Genomic DNA, 21,518 nt, shown 5'->3' with positions numbered 1-21,518 from the left:
GCCATTCTCTTAGAAGCTGATTTAAATATATTATGCATCTTAGAAGTGATGAGGTTTAGTGTATGGATTTTTTATATTAAAGTTATAAGGCAAAATTAAGGTATAATCCCAAATGATCAGCTTCTAACAATCCTGTAGCAGAAAAAAAAAAATTTAGTCAAATTAAAAGGAAGGTTGGTGTTTTTAGTTTTTGGGTTTTTTTACACAATTCATCACCAAACACTTGGTTCTCAGTCTATCAGGCTGAAAGTTAACTGTAGACTCAAACTCCCCTCCCAATAACATTGCTAATTCCTTGTATATTTGTTTGTTCATGGTCTTGGTGGGTTGTTTTTTTTTTTCCCCCTTTTCTAAATTAAAGCTTTTATTTTGAGATAATTATAGATTCATATGCAGTTGCAATAAGTAATATAGGAAGATCCATGTAACTTTTACTCATAGTTTTCCTCCAATGGCAACATTTTGTAAAACTACAGCATCGTATCACAGCCAGGATATTGACTTTGATATAATCCATCAATCTAATTCCAATTTTCCCAGTTTTACTTGGACTCATTTGTGTGAGTATATGTGAGTATAGTTAGTTGTATATAATTTCTTCATATGTGCAATTACCTGTATCCATTACCACAGTCAAGACAGCACATTTTTATCATCACAGGTATGCCCTGTGCCGCCCATATATAACAATGCACACCTCTTCCCCCACGGACTTTTCACATGTGGGGATTTGATGGCAGCATAATTTCTATTTACATTTGGGAAAGTAACTGATTTCCTTTGGTGAATGTCCTTTTCCTTTTGTGAATGTCTGTAAATAAATAATATTAAGCAACTGATCCCTTCATGTTCACCCTTTTGAGTTGTGCATCTCCCTAAGTTTTGGCAAAGCAACCAACATCAGGGACAAGTAGCTGTCTTGGCAGTGCACAATTTCTCCTTCTCTGAAGTCTCAGGACCAAATCTACCATCTTTGTTTCCTTTCCCAGATTACGCTCGATTTGAGGCCAAAATCCATGACCTACGCGAGCAGATGATGAACCACAGCATGAGCTCCGGGTCCGGGTCCCTGCGAACCAATCAAAAACGCTCCCTCTATGTCAGGTAGGCAAAGGAGCATTTCTTACTGTGATCTCCACATTGTGAGCGATGCAGCTTGGGGAGATAAAGGCAACACCTTGTGCCAATGGAACATGTGTTCTTATTAACTCATGCTCATCAATACACCACTGTAAGACTGTAAGACTATTTTTAACCACTTTGAAGACATTTTGAAATGTTATTATGTTAAATTAGTTAAAAAGCCCTGCTTTTAATAAGTTACTCTTTGAGAATGTTATGGTCTAGGGTCAAGTTCTTAGTACAGGTTGCAGTAAAATAATGAGAAGAAACATTTTCATTCCTGATCATCTTAAATTGAATATATGGACCAATGCCTTGGATATTTTCTTACCGTCAGTATAGGAAGAAAATATTCTTGTATCACCTCTTGACCTGCTTGATATATATTGCATGAACTTTGGTGTATTGATTGAAAGTCAAAGTTCTCTGTGAAAGAGTTACATGCTTCTTACCAACAAGTTTTGGTGGAAAGACTTTCTTCTGTGGTATCTTGTGACCAATCGTTTCTCAGACTGTGAAAGTTACCTGTTCCTTGCCTGACAAAATGCATTAATTTACCAGGAAAAAAAAAAAAAGATTGATTGAACTTGAAATGCATTCCTGTCTTTTAGCCCTGTAGTTAACTCTTGAGTAAGATCCATCATCAATGAACTGTAACATGCACCTCTTCTTAGTGCATGCCTCCTATATCCCTTCCAAAATATACTTCATCCATGCTGACTATACTTTTTAAAATAATATAAGTATTAACAACCAAAGGAGGGAAATGATACCTAATAAGTTGTCAAAATGAATCTATGTGCCACTGGAGGAACCACTCCCAATCCTCACTGCATTCTCCTCTCTTCACTTGGCCCCAAAATCTGGTCTGATTCCCACCAAAGGTCATATCCTCCTCACCTGAGATTTTACTGTTATTCCCTAGCATGAAGGGTATGTTATGGATACTAAATTATGTAGTTGAATTGACATGTTCCATTGATTCCACTTTGGCTCTGATGCTATCTTCTGTGTGTATCAGATAGGCACAGCAGGACCAAGAAGGGAGCAGGATTTCAGATGGTAGCACATTCTCAAAGGCCTTGATTTGCTGGTCCTTGGAGAAAGCATAGAGTCCCTTCTTATTCTAGGGCGTTCAAATACTTAGGAAGCCCTGAGATTTAAAATAAAAACAGGATAAAAAACAAAATTATTTTTGACTATTAATGTTCCAAATTTGATTTCACAAGATTATTTTGATATACTCCAGTGTAATCCACAACAGCAGCCATTAAGAACCACCCTGGAACAAGTTTTGTCCCAAAGTCACAGATATGATGGAAAGTGGCTTTTCTTTTCTCCCTTCTGGCTTTATATTGCTGGTCTTTGTAATGCAAAATATTTTAAATCTTGAAATGCTTTAGTCTTGGGTAGCAAATTGGGAAAAGCCAATTCGGTTAATAGGATAGAGAAAAATCAGTTAATGCAAATGAAATAGATATATAGAATAACACTGAAAGGAAAAATTATCATATTGTTGATATCTTGTTAAAAAAATAGGATGCAGAAGAATGTTAATGTACTAGAAGAACTTTGCTGAAAATATACTGGTAATAGTTTAGTCTTTTGAATTAAGTTGTGGAAGATTAGGAAAATTAAATGGAGTAATATAGTGATATAACATAAAATGAATAGACTAATTTGAAAGAGTAGTATTAATCAGACCCAAACCTTTATTCTCTAAAATGATAAATAAAGAATGACATACAAAAGAGATGAGGATTTAAGGTAATAAAGAATGTTATCTTAATAACAGTTGGAGGTTGCATTGAAATGAAGAACTTCTTTTCAGTGACACTCAAAAATAGCTGACACTTCATGGGAAATTCTCCAAATGATCTCTCTACTATACAAATAAGATATTTGGTTTCCAAATGTATAATTATTAATACTTATTTAGTACCTAGAGGGTTGATCTTAGCACTAAATGACTCTTAGAGGCATAAAATTGGAAGAGATAGTGGCCATATATAGAGTAAAATCAGAGGGAAAGAACTTAGAAGACCCCCCCGCCCCCGGCCTTGTTTTCATATGCTGTGATAAAACTGACAAACCCTACCCCAACAACAACAGCAAAAAGGCAATGCAATGGAATGAACTAGCAAAGTCTAAGGGAATTCTTACTAAAAAAGGATCTTTTTAGTACCTTTGTACTTTAGTAACTTTGTACCTTTGTCCCCACCCCCACCCCAGCCTTTTTTTGGGGGGGGGCAGGGCTACACCAAATATGGCTATAGGATTTTCATAGAGATGCTTGCTTTATCTAGAGCACTTGAATAGGGCCAGTGCCAGTTGGTTGTACTTATTTTAGAAAGTCAACTAAGTTGCTCTCTCAAAATAAATTAGTAGCAGGATTTCTCTGATTATATAAATATCAAATGATGAGCATGTTTCTTTAATCTGAGAATGACATCCTGGAATATTCTTATGCTTGGCTTTATGTAAGTCTAGAGCTGGAAGGAATCTTAGCTATCACCAGGTCCACTATTTAATTTACAGGAGAGGAAACTGAGGCCCCAGGAGGGAAGAGATGTGCCACAGCTTTTTGGTGGTGGGGTAAGATCTTTTACCTCCCTTCTCACTCCACCTCCCAAGGGCTCAGCTTCTGTGGTATCAGCTGTTGAACGCACTTTAGCTATAATTCCCAATCTGCTCCTGGCAGCTCAGCCCTGAACTCTTAGATTAAAGAATAGATTAGCCAAGAGGAGAAACTCAAACACAAACCCCTTTGGGGTTTTTACACTGGATAAACTGCACTACAGGACATATGGGATTTCTTTAGTTTCATTGGTATTTTTCCATGAAGCCAAAACCTAAACCGGAAAGCTAACAGCCTTTCTTTGTTCTGTGATAAACAATTTAGCTGACTTGTAGGATATTTGCACCACAAAATCACCCTTCCCCTAGGAGTTGCTTCCTCTTCCCTACACACACAAACACACACACACACACACACACACACACACACACACTCAAATCTAACCCTGCCCTGGCTGTGTCTCAGAGGCTACATCTTGCATGAGCTGGCCTTATTCCCTTACTAGAAATAGTCCACCCAGGTGATAGCAATTTGTCCTGAAAGTGTTGAAAGGAGGGAGGGGGAACTAGCATATCTGAGCCAGGCAGCATTCTAAACTTGAACCAACCATCTCTATTTTCCAATCTACTTGTAATTATTTTCCTTCTTTGAATCTTTTGTGTAAGGTGCCTGAAGTACTTTGGTAGTGCTGTACAAATGGAGTTGATTGCTGCTTGTGATAACACTGTACATGTTCTATGTGAATGATTTGGATATATTTGATTTACGGGGCTTTTTGTATTGTGTATTTCTTGCATTGTGAAACATATAGTTGTAGAACCTTAAAAGTAAATAAAATGTTAAAAATTTGAATAAAATATTTTTCAAAATACTTCATAAGTACATTATGAATTCTTCAGATGTAGATGCACTTGAGCTCCCCAGCCACTGGAATACGCATTTTGTTGCACATATTTCGAGGCTCTCTATGTGGGCAGATTGAGCTCTCCCTGCCTCTAAAATATGTGCTCTTTCTTACCTACCAGCTGGTGAAAGCATCCCTGTGACAGAGAACAAGGCTTTTCCTGCTGCTAATAGGAATGGACCTTTATATCCAAATGCTACTAAGAATCAGAGATGTAGGTGATTGAAATCACATAAAAGTGCAAATAGCTAAGGAAAGAGCCTTTCTTATGATAAAAAGGAGAGCAAGAGCACCCAGGACTTGGAGAATGGGGAGAGGTGGAAAGAAAAGCTGCGCAGTTCACCAATGGGGAGTAAAAGGTCACAGGACAGAGTGAAGCCTGGCCCATGTTCATTTGTTAATCAAAGGAATCAATTTTGAGAGTTTAAGTCAATAACCTCTCTGTCCTATAAGGAACACTGAGGACTCAGCCATAAAAGTCATGTTTCCTGTCCGCAAGAATCTCTTATCCAATGGGAGATGAGATGAAGATGAGAGGAAGACAATCACAATGCAGCATGGGGTGAAAAATTAGCTCTAGAAAGGCCTGGACCCTTCATTGCTTCGTAATGCAAAGACTGCTGAACCGATTCTTAAAGATCTTATGGGAGTTAACTTGAAAACTTCTAAGTAAGAAAAACGTTCTTCACTGTGACCCAGTAAATACGTACAGCATAAAGCTGAAAAACTTTTTAGTTAAATTGTACTTTTTTTGTAAAGTGTTATTTTATTTTCCATTCTGTTTGTCTCCCTTTTTTAAAAAAATGAAGATCACAACTCATTAACTTGATTTAATAACTCACTAATGGGTCATGATATAAAGCTTGCAGATGGAGTAAACAAGAAGGAGCACTCCAGGCAAATGACACTTCACGCAGGCAGGAGAGCTTACCTTCACTGCATTATATTCAGCAGATCTCTGGGTTGGTTGTTCAGCCAGTTTGGTACAGATGAGGAAGTGGAAGTGAAAGAAAACATTTGTCAGGCACCTTCTGTGGGCCAATCATTGTGCTCATGGTATTGTACATATGTTTTCCCATATGATTCTCCCAATATCTTGAGGAGTCACGAAATGTTTTCTCCATTTTACAGATGAAAAAACTGAGATTCACAGAAGTTAAATAATTTCCCCAAGATCACAGAGTTAGACTGGATATAAGCATAGACATCCAGGGCCTGTGTGTGAGGCAGCACAGAACAGCGTTGAAGAACCAGTCGCTGGATTATTCCAGACAGACAAAATTTAAGTCCTGATTCTGCCACTTACTAGCTCAAGTGGTTTGGGACAAGTCAGTCTCTCTGGCCTTGGTTTCTCTGTGAAATACGAATAGTGATAGGATACCATAAACTGGTAGTAAGGACTAAATAAAACTGTGAATTTAAATACCTGACACACAGGAAACAATTAATTGGTGATATTTATTGTATATTATGAAGGCAACCTCTCCCATACAGGACAGAGAGATCATAGAAATGGTCCTGAACAAACTACTGTTTTCTGCTAGTTTTCTCTTGCTTCCTTTCAGCAAGAGAAGGAGGATTGACATCCTGGCACCATTTTACATTTTTTCACATTTAGACTCCATGGAGGCTGAAGCGGGGGGATCAGAATTGTAGGCTCCAGGATGCCCAGATCTGTCAACTCACAAGACATCTCTCATATTGATAAGGGGACAGAAGGCAAGCTGAGGACAAAGCAGAAGCTGACACCCCACAACCCCTCCCTACCCCTCCAAATCCTCTCACCACCTTTTGCTGCTTCCTAAAGACACCTTTTGCTTCAAAGGCTGTAATATGACAAATGCTCTTAGGTCTGCCTCCTGCCCTATTGTTGAACATAAGGCTTTCATTCATTGATTGATTATGCATTGATTCTTACATTCAATAAACATGGTTTACATACTTTCCTAGAGTGTAACATCTATGGCAGATGTTGAAGATACAGAGATGAATAAGAACACACACCTCCTTCCCTCAGGATTCTTATAGTCCATGTCTGTAGACAATTCAAATACTATGTATAGATCATTATTTCCTGATACTTCATGCATTATATGCTGGCAATTATCCTTTTTGAATTTTTGCAGTATTCCTGTTAGGCTTCCTACAGTGATACCTGCCTAGAAGATCACTGGTATTTAAAACCCATCTGTTAAAAAAAAAAAAAAAGACCATCTGTTAAAATAATGATCATTCTAGTCTTTATTAAGTTTTCATGGTAAAGGCCCTTGAAATGGAAACACCATTCAATACTGGACCTGCAAATTCCAGTTAATGTCTTCATTTTATTATGCCCTTAGTGTCTTATGCCATAGTGCCTGGCATAAAGAAGTTTGCTTAGTAAATAATTGTTGAATGAATTAATTCCTAGACTCTCTTTCCTATATAGATATGAAAGAAAAAATAGAATATAAGCCAAGATCCTTAAACAACGAGTCCTATACAAGTTTGATACCAGCTGGGCTGCCACCAAGCCCATAGAGTCTGGTCATGTCCTAAGAACACAGGTTTTACCTACTGGTACTAGGATATCCAGGAAACATCTGGCACTAGAGGTCCTTTCAGCCTACTTCATTTGCCTGCTGAACTCTTAACTCTCTTTAAACTGGGGGCTAATTCAATAATAGATTTAGCCAAGCACACATAGCCCATAGATACCCTCTTAGTGAGAGGATTTAGGGAAGGGGTAAGGCGCAGGGTGAACTTCATCCTGTGTCTCATGATCAACAGTCTTAGTCTTCCTTTGGAAGTTACATCGAGGACAATCTTGAGAAAACAAATTCCACTCAGGATGCTTAATATCCTGATGGGTTTTTGTTCTAGGGGAAGGAGGTTCCCACCTGACTGAACTTTGTTGGTTGGCGGAAGCTACATCATCCTATAGGGAAGAGACTCTGGTCTTTGTTTTTTTTTTTTTTTTCTTTTTTTAAGATTTTATTTTATTTTATTGACAGAGATAGAGAGAGAACTAGCAGGGGGGAGTGTCGTTCAGGGGAGAGGAAGGAAGAAGCCAGGGCTCTATCCCAGGACCCTGGGATCCTGACCTGAACTGAAGGCAGACATTTAACTGACTGAACCACCCAGGCACCCCTGGTTTTTACTTTAAATGGCAGTATACCCTTCTACTCTACTTCCTGCTCCAGTGTGCTGCTGGTCAGTGATGTGGGGGTGGGAAGAAAGAATGTCAAATGGAGCCTGTCAGGGGACTTTGCTCCAGTGTGAAGCCACTTCTAACTTCATGTGGCTATAGATTTCTCAAGGACATTTAAAACAAACCCATGAAGTCTGTGGACTTATTACAAGTCCAAATTTTATCTTCCTTCCCTCCAACTTGGACCCAGCATGCTCTCAATCGCTGTCCCCAGAGGACGTATTACAATCATCTGCGTGTACCCCCTGCCCAGTACCAGCACTGGGCTGGCTGACAGTGGCATTTGTATTACTTCTCAGTCATTCACTCATATATTCTTATTTAGTAAAATCATCATTTATTCATTCAGAAGTCTGATATATTGCAGCCAAAAAGGACATTAAAACTGCTTGGATTCAGATTTATTTCTTTTAGAATCTTACTGAGAGAGATGTGACCAAGTATCTGAAAAAGTTAAACAGGGTGAAGCAGAAAGTCTAGAGAAAGTCTAGTCTTGAGAAACCAGAAGAGGTCTGGAGAAGATACTGCAGCGTCTGGGTGGCCTGCATATGCCACGCTCCGGGGCCAGAGCTTATGTGCCTAGACTTCACTCCTGACTTCCCTTAAGCCTACAACAGTGCTGTGCCAGATATGGTTATTATCACCATTCTATAGAAGAAGAACAGTACAGAAGGCCAAAGAGGCTTAAAAACCACTTATGCAAGGAGCTATGTGGCCAAGCCATATTCTTTACCGAGATTTATGTCTCAGTGAAGCCCATGCTCCTTGTACTTCCATACAGTAAAGATGAAGTCAACCCTATGGAGCACAGGTTAAATTCATATTGATCGACTCTCTTTGGTTTACACTTTATACTGACTTCCTCCAGATAGACCTGGCTTCTGGTCCAGACTTCAAAGCTTATCGATTGCTAAAACAAAATTCTCATTTATAAAATGCGCATAATACCTAGTTCACAGGCTTGTTGTTTGGATTAAGTTAAACTAAGTCTATAAAAGAGCCTGCCAATGGGACTCATTAGGTAAAGGGGAGGTCCTGTTAACCCCGTAAGTGCTCAGAACCTACCTCCTAAGCCGGTGCCTCCTTTGAAGCAGAGTAGAATTTGATTCTTCATTTATATTTTGAGACTCATTAGCATTATGCTCACTCTTTCAGGCATTTGCATTTTTAATTGCATCCTTAATTGTGGAATAAAAGGCTTTGTCTTCAGGCAGCTAATTTTATGCCAGAAATAGAAAGGAGGAGGAGTCACTGGGGATCTGGGGGAGTTTTTTGCTTCTCTTGAAATCACAGCCTGGCCCTGATTTTTAAAGGTTTTTAATTTTTATATTTCTATAGAAAGAAGGACAAAAGGGACATGGGTGGCCCTTCCATTGACCATTACATTTTTCTCTATCTCTATGCCAAGATTTAGAATCCAGGTATCATTTTTATTAATGGTGCACCCTAATTCATTCACTCACTCACTCATTCATTTATCCATCCAGAAACCCTTTTTTGAGCCATAACTATCCAGCTCATACTGCACTGTGCTCTTGGATAAAAAGATTAGTAGAGCATCTTTTCTGTCCACAGGGTGTTCAAGGGTCATGCTACCAGTCTAGATTCTGCTTCCTGCCCCCTCATCTCTAGAGGAGATGTTTGTCTTTTTAGCCCAAAATTACTACCTCCTACAACAACCCAGACAGCTTTAGCCAGAAAAGAGAGCAGAACACTAAAAGGTGGGACACAGAATGCTCACAGGAGGGACAGGTGACAAGTGAGGGCATGGAAGAATTGAGGAAAACTTACCTGAAATCATGAGGTTAGGTTAGGATCAAAGGAATAGACTCAAGATATTTATCCTTTAGTCTTAATGCCTGATACATTATAGGAATTCTTTAAATACTTTTTGAATGAATGTTTTCAGTGGCAATTGAAGATGGTGATTAAGGGAACAAGGGATTAGGAAAACCATCAACAATTCAGTGCTGGCTGAATGAGCAGCTGCCCCTCTGTGTTCCTCTGAACATGTTAACTTCTCTCTTCTATCCTTCACATCCTTTGTGCTTCCTGCCTGTTGACTCCCCTGTCCCCTCCACTGGCCTGAATGGGGAGCACCTCTCTTACATGGAGATTTTCCTGATTATAGCATAATCTGGCATATCCTAACTGCTGACTCAATCCAATGAATGAATTATGGATGTCACAAGATTGGAGGGCATTTAATTTTATTTACAATTTTATTTGGTTACCTCATGGCTTGTGAGTGGATCCCTGCCCAACAAAGGTCTTTGTGCCTTCCTCATCATATGAGGAAGCAGCCCTTTTAAGTAGTAATAACCATCTCTGACTATACTGGGTGTTTTTTAACCATTTAGCCGAACAAATGCCTACTACCTTCAGTGTCATGTGACTTTCTGGAAGGACTCATAGATTGGATTTGATTGATACAATATGTCTGTTAAGTAGGTCCTGTTCTCCCACAGTTTTCAGCTAAGGAACCGAGGCTCAGAACATTAAGCTCTCTACTCTCTTTTCCAAGTCTAGAATAGTGCCAGGACCTCGCCTCAGTCCACTTTCTTTAAAGATGTATAAACGCACATCCCACTTGTACCTTTTTTAAGTGTTTGACTTGTGTTTCATTTATTGCCATGTTACATAGCACGTGATTTTAATAAAACTACTTATGCATTATTAAATGTCATATGGGCAGTTAATAACCTCATCACCGGGATCCCTGGGTGGCGCAGCGGTTTGGCGCCTGCCTTTGGCCCAGGGCGCGATCCTGGAGACCCAGGATCGAATCCCACATCGGGCTCCCGGTGCATGGAGCCTGCTTCTCCCTCTGCCTGTGTCTCTGCCTCTCTCTCTCACTGTGTGCCTATCATAAATAAATAAAAATTTAAAAAAATAAAAAATAAAAAAAATAAATTGAATGAGTCCACACTGAGGTATGGCCATTACAACTGTATAAACAAAGTACTGCCCCTCTTCTGCTAAGACAAATTCTGCAGCCTGTGTAGTACGTCAAGGAACATAACTGAAGTGCCCCACGTGTGGGAGGACATGCAGCCTGACATCTACTACCAGCTACACAATTCGCGGGGCCCAGTGCAAAGTGAAAAGGTAGAACTTCTTGTGCAAAAATTAAAGAATATCAAGATAGTAAAAGACCAGAGCATAATACTAAGCACAGGACCCTGTGCTACCACACAGGTCCCAAACCTATGAAGTCGGTCCTGCTGACACCTGGTTTAGGACATTTTGCTCGAAGCTGAAAGCATGTGTGTTGTTAGTATAGCATGTGGTAAATGGAAGAAAGGTGAAGTCAGCATTGAGAACGTTTTCAAGGATCAAAGTTTTGTCTTTTACCTGCAAGAGTACTTTATACAAATTATCTCAATGCCTGATTTTATGATCTGTAGAAACACTATGTGCCAGCCCTCTTAATGCCTGAGACTTTAAGTTCCCACTTGCTTTGAGCTTTCAACAGTGCACTTTGAGTCATCTCTCTCCACTGAAGTAAATCCTCCAAAAGCTAAGTAGTGTCATTATTTCACATTTATTTAGCAACAGCGGTACATTTTAGTCTTCCTGTTCTGCAAGTTTCTGCCCCCTTCCTTTGTTCCTTAGGCCTAAATTTTTAAGATAGGCACAGAAGTTTCTCAGAAAACTTTGGAAATCCCTGGAAACTGTGGGTGTTAGTGTCCTTTCCAGGTTCATTTTCTAAATGCAAAGGCTGTAGGACTTATAAATTCCCATGACCAGCAATATTAGAACTAAAATAAAAATAAAAATAAAAATAAAAATAAAAATAAAAATAAAAATAAAAATCAGGAACCTGATGTGGGATTGACAACTTGATTTCACTAAGAATTTTAAAAATAATAAACACACATACATGTTATAATATATATTTCTAATTTATTGCCCTTTATTTTTGCCATTATTTTATATGAGAAAGGGCACTTTCATGCCCAAAGAAAAATAAGAACATAATTGGAGTACCAGGAAAAACACTCCAAATTTTAAAATTTATATTTTAAAACCTGGCAAGATGAATCTATCTATTTCCACTGTCCATGTAATTCTACCCCATAGCTGAAAAAAATTAAGGCAAACATAATGGCTATATTGTTTAGTTCTTAATCTTAGATCTTTTGGTCCAATCTAAATGATTCTAAAATGTTTGGGATGCATTCTTTACCTTTGTTTTCTTCTTAAGAAAGAATAACATCTTATAGATTTGCTTTTTCCTCATGTGTTTTAGCTTTTATATAATTTTCTCAATAAGTAGGAAGCCCAAATCCATGCTTGGTGATAAACTGATGCTTTTTAGTGATGCTTATTAAAAGGTAAGAAGGAATTTCCCATCATCAAAGTTATGTTTCATTATTTTTTAAGTTGTACTTTCATTTATTTACATTTCTGTCATTCTTCAATTTAAAAAAGACTCTTTTAAAAAGTATCATTTCAATTATAGTTTCTTTCATTGTTTTTTAAAACATTTTTATGCTGTATCATTTCAAGCCAGATTGCTTGTTTCATGTGCCATCTCCACTTTAATTTTCCTAAAAATACAGATTTGGCCTTTCAGATGTGGGATCCTACACCTTTTTTAAAAAAAATATGATTTCATGGGTAAAATACTGAGAAAATGTGATGCTAACTGAATAGAACTTTACAATAAACAGGATATTTGGTAGCTTCTAGTGACCCCTATTATAAAAATACAAATTCTCATGTAAATTAACTTTGTAGTTAATTCTTACTCTCCAGACAAAGCTCTTAAACCTGTTCCAGTGGCTTCTGAACTGTTTCATCTCCTTCTTCCTTATTAAGGAGCACTCTGAGTTAGTCATCAAGAGGATGTCTCTGTGTTTCTGGTTGCTGTGAAGCCAGGTCAATGAAGGATTTCTGCACTTTCTAAAAAGCTTATGTTGAATGAACCTAACTGTTGGCTCTTTATAAGATGATGACATTTTTCTCTTTTCCTAAAATTCCCTGTTCCTGCCCAGTCCCTCTTAAATGGATGTCCCACACTACTCCCACCTCCACAGCACACTACAATCTTCTTATGAGTCCTTGATTATATAATGGATTCAGGTATCCTGAGGACAAGATGGTGATGAGAATTAAAATCTCATAATATCTATGAGGGAGTGTCATTATTACCCCCATTATACAGTTAATGAAACCAAGGTTAGATAATTTATGTTCTTGCCAAAGATACACAGCAAAAAAAAAAGTAGAACAAACTCAATTTTGTCTGCCAAATCTGTGTTCTTAACCTTAATGTCCAAAGTTTCTAGATATCCACATTTTCTTAGATATGCTTGATTTCATATATGCTCCCCTATTCATATTGGTACTTATAATAGTTATAGAAAGTCCTTTAAGTTTTATATTAGAAATATAGTCATTGAATGTATGATGTATCTCCCTCAATAATAACTAAGTACCTTAAAGATGCTTGATGAATTTGGAGTTATGATAGCTCAGATTTGAACCATGGGGTCACACCCTTCATCTGCCAAGCATTCACAGTAAAGAGGCATGAGTTTTCTGGCTGTGGGCTACTCTATACAGAACAGGAGGATTGCAAGACCTTCTGACTAACTTAGAGCAAGTATGGTACCGTGAAAGGTTGTGAATTTAAGTTTTCCTTAAATAACCATTATAGGAGACTGTAAAAAAAAGAAATTTGTAATCCTCTCTCTCATAAACATAAGATCAAGAATACAAAATAAAATATTAACATAGCGAATCTGGTGATAGATTATAGAAAGGATAATATAGGCAAAAATAGCACTAACCTTCTATTTATCAAAAGACACCATAAATAGGATGAAAGTGTAAGACAGAGCAAAGAAAAAGATTTGTAATACACAGATCTGGCAAAGAAATTATAATCAGAATATCTAAATAACTCCCACAGGACAATAAGCAAAAGATAGAAACCACATTTTTTTAAATGCTCAAAAGACTTGAACAGATATTTCACAAAAGAGGAGGTACAAAAATGGTCAGTTCCCACATGAAATGGTATTTATCTCATTAGTCATCAGGAAAAGGTAAATTAAAATATTAACGGCAAGCATATAGAGACTTTCATGTGTTGCTCATAGGAGGTAAATTGGTATCACCACATTGATACACAGTCAGTACTTAGTGTTGTCAAACATACTATATCCTATGATTCATTGCTAGGTTTATACATAATAGAAATATTTACATAAGTTCAACAAAAATTCACATAAGAATGCTTATAGCTGCATTGTTTGTAATAGCCTAGTCCTGGAGATAACCCAACTGCCTACCAACAATAAAATAGGTAAATAAGTTGTGGTATATTGATGCAAGGGAACACTGTATAGCAATGAATATGATCACTTGCTATGTGCAACAGCAGAAAGGAATCTTGCTGATACAGTAAAAGAAGCCATGCAAAATATTATACGTGTATTAGTTTTCTATGCTGCTGTACCAAATTACCACACATTAAATGGCTTTGAAGACCATATTGTATTCTTACAATATGACTGTATTATCTTACAGTTCTGTAGGTTATAAGTCCATTAAAGGTCTTACCAGACTAAAACCAAGGTATGAGCAGGGTATGTTCCTTTCTGGAGGCTCTAGATGAGGATCCACTTCTTTCTTATGAGAGTTGTTGGCAGAATTCAGTTCCTTAAAATTGTAGGACCTCAATCTCTGCTTTTTTGCTCTCTGTCAGCTGGAGGGCCATGCTCAACTTCTAGAGGCTGCCCCATTACATGGATAGCGGCCCTTTTCTTCTATGTTAAAAGCCAGGAACATAGTGATGATGCCTTCTCACTTGCACCACTCTGGCCTACCTGCAAAAGGTTCTCTGCTTTTAAAGACTCGGGTAATGATTAGGTTAGGCGCACCCAGATAATCCAACAATCTCCCCATTTCAGGATCCTTCACCGTAGTCACCCTTTCACCATGTAAGTAACATATGCCCACATTTTGAGGATTAAGTCATGGGCATTCTATGGTGCCAATCTGTCTACAACAATATGATTCCATTTGTATAACACTCAAAAACATGCAAAAATAACCTATGGTGATAGAAGGGAATGAATACCTTTGGTATCACATTCCTGAATGTAGAATAGGAATAATAATATCCATTTTAAGGGGTTCTTGCAAGTATTAAATCCAACAAAAGTGTTAGTGACCTTTAAAAGTATCTGCCATGAAGTAACCACAGTGTTTGCTATTTGCTATTTCCTCTTTGTCTTCTCCTTCCCCCAACTTCATCATCTCACCTATAAAAATGCTACCACCAGGACTTTGCAGGATAAGATAATCTGGAAACTCATAGACCATCTGACAGTGCTGGCCTACTAATGAATATCCTCTAGAAATCAGAATTTAAGTGGGAATTCCAGGTGCTACTTGGGATAAAGCAAATTTCAGAAATGGAATTTGAAACACTGCTGAAAAAACAAGAAGTATTAAATGATCTGCTCCAGCCTCATTCGTAATACCAATTACTGCACTTTTTAAGCCACTCAAACCCAAATCAGCCATGTTATACCTGTGAAAAAGTGGTTAAAGGAAGGACTTCTTAAAGTAGTAGGCTAATTACAGATCAATGTAGAACCATCAGTCGATGCTTCTAGATTTGTTTTTTTGCTAGAAAGCTCAGTCGTGGCTCTTAGGGTCTAATGCAGTCTAAGCAGAAAGAAATTTTGCAAATAATTGTTAAGTTCAATTGAAATTATGGAGGGCATCTGGTTGCTTATCGTTTTGTTTTTCATTAAAGCTGCTATTACCCAACCCTATGACTTATTGAATGTGCTAAGAAAGAAGCCTGATGAAATTAGGTCTAATATTCATCTCATATCCTTGTGCCTCCAACTTTTTTATCCATTCATTTTACAAACAATCATTGCTATCCCATGTGCCAGACACTTAGACACATTCAAGGAATACAGGAATAAAAACATTCCATCTGCTTTAGAGTAGCCCAAATCCAATGAGGAATATCCAGATCTGATATCCAAATCCATCTCACCATCCAGCATTGAATTTATATTGGTCTATCTTCGTTAAAACAGAAGGGATGTCTAAGCATGGGGAGCCCTGCCAGGATGGGTCACGTTGCCAGCCTCTCTCTCACTGTAACTGGTCCACACTGGCTTTCTCTCCAGAAAGAGCCAAGAAAAATCTCTAAATTAGTTTTGTTTTACTAACTGCCTCTTCTTGCTTTATTTCAGAGTTTCTCAGCCTTGGCTGCATGCTAGGATCACCTGGGTAGCTATAAGGAAAAAAATTTTCTTTTCCTTTATGCTACTCACTGAATATTTCATTTCTGACGCCCTACGTATGGGTTTTCCCCCCTACACCGACCAATTCTCCAACACCAGCTGTGTGTCCTAGAATTTAACATAGATCCCACAAGTATAAGGTTAAGCCCCCTATTTCAGGTTGTCATCACCTGTGCTTCTGGCCAACTGGCTATAAATCAGAGGTCTTCACAGTCCCCTCTTCATGAGCTCATAGAACTCAGGAAAACAATTTACTTAGATGACTAGTTTATTATAAAAAGTAAAACTCAAGAACAGCCAGATTGAAAAGATGCATGAGGTAAGGTATAGGGGAAGAGGCACAGAGCTTCCATGGCATCTCTAGGAGGCCCACCCTCCCAGTGTCTCCCTGTATTTAGCAACCCAGAAACCCCCCTGAACTGGGTCCTAACTCTGTCATTTACAATTTTTATGGAGGCTTCATTAGCTAGACACGATTGATTAAATAATTGACCATTGATGATTAATTCAACCTCCAGTCCCTCTTGCATCTTCAGAGGTCTGGACTGAGGCCATATGCTCCAACTGTCTAATCACATGGTTCCTTTGGCAAGCAGCTCCCATCTTCAAGAACTTTCCAAAAGTCAGCTCGTTAATAGAAACTGACCTGTGGTTGAAAGGGGCTTGTTATGATAAATAAATAATAAAAGACACTTCTGTAGCTCTTATCACTTAGGACATTTCAAGGGTTTTAGGGGCTCTGTGCCAGGAATGGGATGAAGGCCAAATCTTATTATAAATCCCAATGCCCAAGTGCTTTTAAAAACCCTGATGCCCAGGTCCTATAGCCTGAACATATTGAGTCAGAAACCCTTGAGAATCAGCTTTTTTTAAAGCTCCCCTACAAATATCAGGGTGCAGCAACATTAAGAGCCAGTATTTTATCTTTTATCTTTCTTCTTTTGTTTTTAGCTTTATTTCCTCATCAACCTGAGAACAATTGCTTAAAAAGTCTCATTTCTTGCATGGAAGTCTAATGAAAATCTGCAGCTAATGGGAAGGTCAGTTCCTGGTACATCTTTCAATTTTGATCACATTCAAACTCAGAATTGGGAAACTAACCTTGAACCTGGTGCTATAATTTGCTAACAGCACACAGAGAATCTCCTAGTACAAGACTAAACAACTTTGGAAAGCAGACTGCAAAGATTGGAAAGGTCTCTTGAGAATCAGAAAGTTCTAACATTCATATTTTGATTTCCAATGACTAAGAAATGAGCTGATTAGAAGTTCTTAAATTACATGAGGTCTCATTGAAAATGTTCAGAGAATAGAGTTGAGGTCCAAAAATCCTGGTTTGAATGATTTATCTGTGCATGTGTGCATGTGTGTGCAGTAATGACCAGGCTTACAATAAACTCAGGTATGACTCCTTCCACCTAATCTCATTTCTGATTCTTACTCTGCCCCTCCCCACTCTGTAGTGCACTATCCCCACTCTCTTTCCCGCCCATCCCCACAGTTTAACCCTGGCCTCTCCCTGCACCCTCTCCTTTACCCACACTACTCACCACTTCAGGGCTTAGCCTCTCCCAAGCCTTAGCAATCTGTTGGCATGGAAACATCAGATGAGCCTGCCTGGTGGGAGAGAGATTCTGTTTCCAAGTGAAAATGGAAAAGATTCAAGTGTGATTCACTTTCAGCCATTTTAACTCTTGAGTTCATCCATCTATTTAAAACCTATCCATTGCTCCAGATCACCTACTTGGTATTGGAAATTATCTTGATCCAGACTCTGCCTTGCATCTGCCCCCTCTGCCACTTCCCCTATTGGCCCTGGACTGCAGCCTCAGGGAGCACCCTACTCTTTCATTTCTCCCTGCCTTTGCACTGGCCTCTTTCTTTGCATTCAAAGACGCTCTCAAAGGTGTTTCAGATACTTCTTCTTCCTAGGAGCTTTCTTGGCCCAGACCTCTGCTCCTTCCTATCCTAGCACTTCAACTGTAGTGACTGTAGGAAACTGAGCTCAGGTGACTGTTCCTTCCTAGACTGTGAGTGTGTTAGAGGAGAAGCATGCCACTGCTTGGAGCATGTATGTTTCTCACACTCCTAGGGTGGAGTCCTGGCTCTATCACTTATTAGATCTGAGATCTTGCACAAGTCACTTACCCCTTCTGAACATCAGTTCTCTCATGCCTAAAATAGGAATGATGCTCCTTCTTATCAGATGCTGGGTATGTGTTCGGCACTTTATCTTATTTACTCCCCACACTAATTCAGTGAGAGATAAGGCAATATCATTGACCCCCCTTTTTACAGTGAGGAAATGAAGACTCGGGTGTTGAAAAACTGGCCTTGAATCACACAGCTTCTACATGGTGGTGTCAACATTCAAGCCCAGGTCTGAATCTTTATGATTCTGCTCTAGTGCCTGTGTGTGTCTGTACTTAAAGCTCCTAGTCCTGTGCCTGCCCTTGGGGGTTGGGAGGGGATGGGTGACACAGATGGATGCATCAATGATAAATTGTCCTGGAAAAAGCAATCCTATGCTCTCTTTGGGGATCTAAATGGAAAGTTAAAACCTCTCTTGTGCTTTTAAGTCTAAAGTGCATAGTTTCTCCAGGCTTGTGGCTAAGATCAAGAATATAAAGGCATTTATCACCTTTGTTCATTCCTCTGAGCTACTAGAAAAACATATTCCTTCCCATTTGAACCGCTGCCCCATCCCCAAAGAAGTGAAAGGTAGATTGGCTTCTTGAGAACTGCAAAGCAGAAAAAAAGGGGGGGTCCTTTAAATGGCTGTTAAATCACCTTGATAGCTGCCGCTGCCTCTGGGAATCAAGCCCCTCAGTGTCCCACAGGTGCTAATGCCATCCTGCAGCACAGTGTCATGGCATCCTGCAGCTTGGAGAACAAAAAAGAGGATAGTCAAGTGAGTGCCACTCAAGGAGACATAGTTAAGCTTTAGTGTAATTCATGCAATACCATTCAGTGAATTTCTGTGATTTTTCTTTTCTAACCGGTAATTTAGCACAAGGAAAAAAAAGTGCTTTTATTCAAATATTTCTATTTTTACTTACAGATAAGTGTAAAAATCTTTTAATGAAAGGATTCTGTGTTGCAGCTGAGTGTATGTAAATAATGCCTTGGATTTCAAAAGGATAGAACAAAGCTTGTCAGTTTGTCTAGGACCAGCTACCACACAATGTTTCTTTTTTTATAGCATGCTTCAATCATAGACTTGGTTACCAGGGCTACTTATTTTTAAAATTGTAGTGCTGGAATTATTAAACAGCATGGTCTCCTACAGAATCCTAGAAGCAGTGAATAAATAGTACCTCCTTCTATATCATATTCTCTCTCCTCTCTTTTTCTCCCTCTCTTCTCTCTCTCTCTCCCTCCTTCCCATTCTCTCCTCATCCTGATCTTGGTCCCCATGTACATACATTAAATCCAATTCCCTGTACACCTGTCTTGGAGGACCAGAATAATGATGCACTTAAAAGTTTAAGTTCTGGGATGCCTGGGTGGCTCAGCGGTTGAGCATCTGCCTTCGGCTCAGGGCGTGATCCTGGGGTCCTGGGATCGAGTCTTACGTCGGGTTCCCCTCAGGGAGCCTGCTTCTCCCTCTGCCTATGTCTCTGCCTCCCTCTGTGTGTCTCTCATAAATAAATAAATAAAATCTTAAAAAAAAAAAAAGCTTAAGTTCTTTGATCAGATGACCAGGATTACACTTTGGTTCCTCCTTGGATGTATTATTCATCCTCTCTAAGTCTCAGTTAGCTCATCTTTATACTATGGAGAACAGCCTAATTATCATGTTGCATAAATAGAATCAGATACTGTTTACCAAATGCTTAGCACAGTGTTCAGCCCGTATGAAAAGATGCTCAATAAATGGTCACACCTATTATTTTTATTATCTCATTAGGTGGTAATAAGGATTCAGGGAGATAATGAATTACTTCTGGGCAGATAGGGTGTTCTTAATAAACATTAGCTATCATTATGGTTACCATTGGTTTGTTATTCTGTGATAGTTGTGTAGATGGTAGCTGTACTCCTGTTCCCCAAAGTTCTCTTCTTTTCTCTCTTTGTTTGCTTCAGTGCCAAGCAAATATCAGGTTCCATAAACGTTTAATTGCCTTCCCATTTTCCTTTTGTTTTCTTTCCAGTCACACCCCATAGGTAGAAACATGCTTTTTCCCACCTTGATACAGATCCTTTTCTTTTTTTAAGATTTATTTACTTATTTTAGGGAGAGAGAGCATGAGTGTGAGCAGGGAGGAAGGGCAGAGGGAGAGAGAGAATCCCAAGCAAACTCCCTGCTGAACACAACCCTGAGGCAGGGTCAGATCTTCACAGCCCTGAGATCATGACACCAGCCAAAATCAAGAGCCAGTTGCCTAACCAAATGAACTGCCCAGGCACCCCTGAAAGACTTTTGAGTTGCTGTATGACCATATACAAATTAATCCCATCTCTAGCCCTCAGATTTTTAGGTGTAAAACAGGGTCATCTCTGAGCTCTCTTCCTGTCTGATAGCCATTGACTCTCAGATTCTGTTTTAACCAGGGGCTTTGGGGGAACTACATTGTGCAGAGGTTCGTATCTTAGAGAACCACTATTTGCAGTGATAACTTGGTGAACATTCATGAAAACAGCAAACTCTGGAAATGTTATTCCAATTCTTTGACCTAGTATGGTATTTGAGGAGTGTTAAGATCCTGGGCTTGCCCTCAGAATTTGGGGGTGTGAAAATAATCCCTAGCTTTGCCAAGAGTACAGGCATGTGGGTTGAAGCAAAAAGCATTTAAAACTTGACTACATTTCCTACCTAGTGTATCCAGCCTTTGCCCTAGAAAGGCTAATTCTATTACACATGAAGAGATAATTCCAGATTAATAAGGAAAATCGGATAGAAAACCATAGGGCTTCAACATGGCTACCTTAGAGACAAACTTTTCCAATAGGATTTTCTTTGCTGTGGGACAGAAAGGAACTATACTTTATGAATTTCAAATTTCAGTTTATTTCAACTCCAGGGTAGGAATAGGGAGTGAAGATAAGGAGTAGATAGAAGGTGGTGTGCCTGCAAAGATCTAATGCTCTAATAAACAACTCATGTTGTTGTTAATAACAGAAAATTTTTTTTTCGTTTTTGGGTTTAAAATCCATTGTTAGATGATTTTCTGAAATCTGAATCTTCTTCTATTTTTTTTTTTTTTGCGTGTTATAGGTATAAAAACTGAGCCAGCTTAATGGGAAATTTCAAAATTCTGCTGCCTCTAGCTCCCAGGGCTTCTCCATCTGCCCTAGCTTCACTTGGAGCCAGAAAGACACACAGCGCCAGATTTCTCATTAGCAGTAAACCTGTATGGACTATGAGGATAAGGCATACAGAACCCTGCTGGGGCATGTTGGGTGCAAGGGTGACGATAGTTATCTCGGCTCTGAAGCCCA

The 21,518-nt window shown here is 38.9% G+C and overlaps 1 protein-coding gene across 17 annotated transcripts in view; it reads left to right on the top strand.

Annotated features, from left to right (window-relative positions):
• DLG2 (discs large MAGUK scaffold protein 2) overlaps window positions 1-21,518 on the top strand; it is an 885,772-nt gene that overhangs the window by 736,718 nt on the left and 127,536 nt on the right. For all 17 annotated transcript variants that reach the window (XM_055320441.1, XM_055320437.1, XM_055320439.1 and 14 more), the window contains one exon: window positions 990-1,104. In XM_055320441.1, coding sequence (XP_055176416.1) covers window positions 990-1,104 — 115 coding nt within the window. The remainder of the gene's footprint in view (window positions 1-989; window positions 1,105-21,518) is intronic.

This window comes from Nyctereutes procyonoides, unplaced genomic scaffold (assembly GCF_905146905.1).
Source record: "Nyctereutes procyonoides isolate TBG_1078 unplaced genomic scaffold, NYPRO_anot_genome, whole genome shotgun sequence".
NCBI classification, from domain to species: domain Eukaryota; kingdom Metazoa; phylum Chordata; class Mammalia; order Carnivora; family Canidae; genus Nyctereutes; species Nyctereutes procyonoides.
This window is presented reverse-complemented; position numbering and strand designations above follow the sequence as displayed.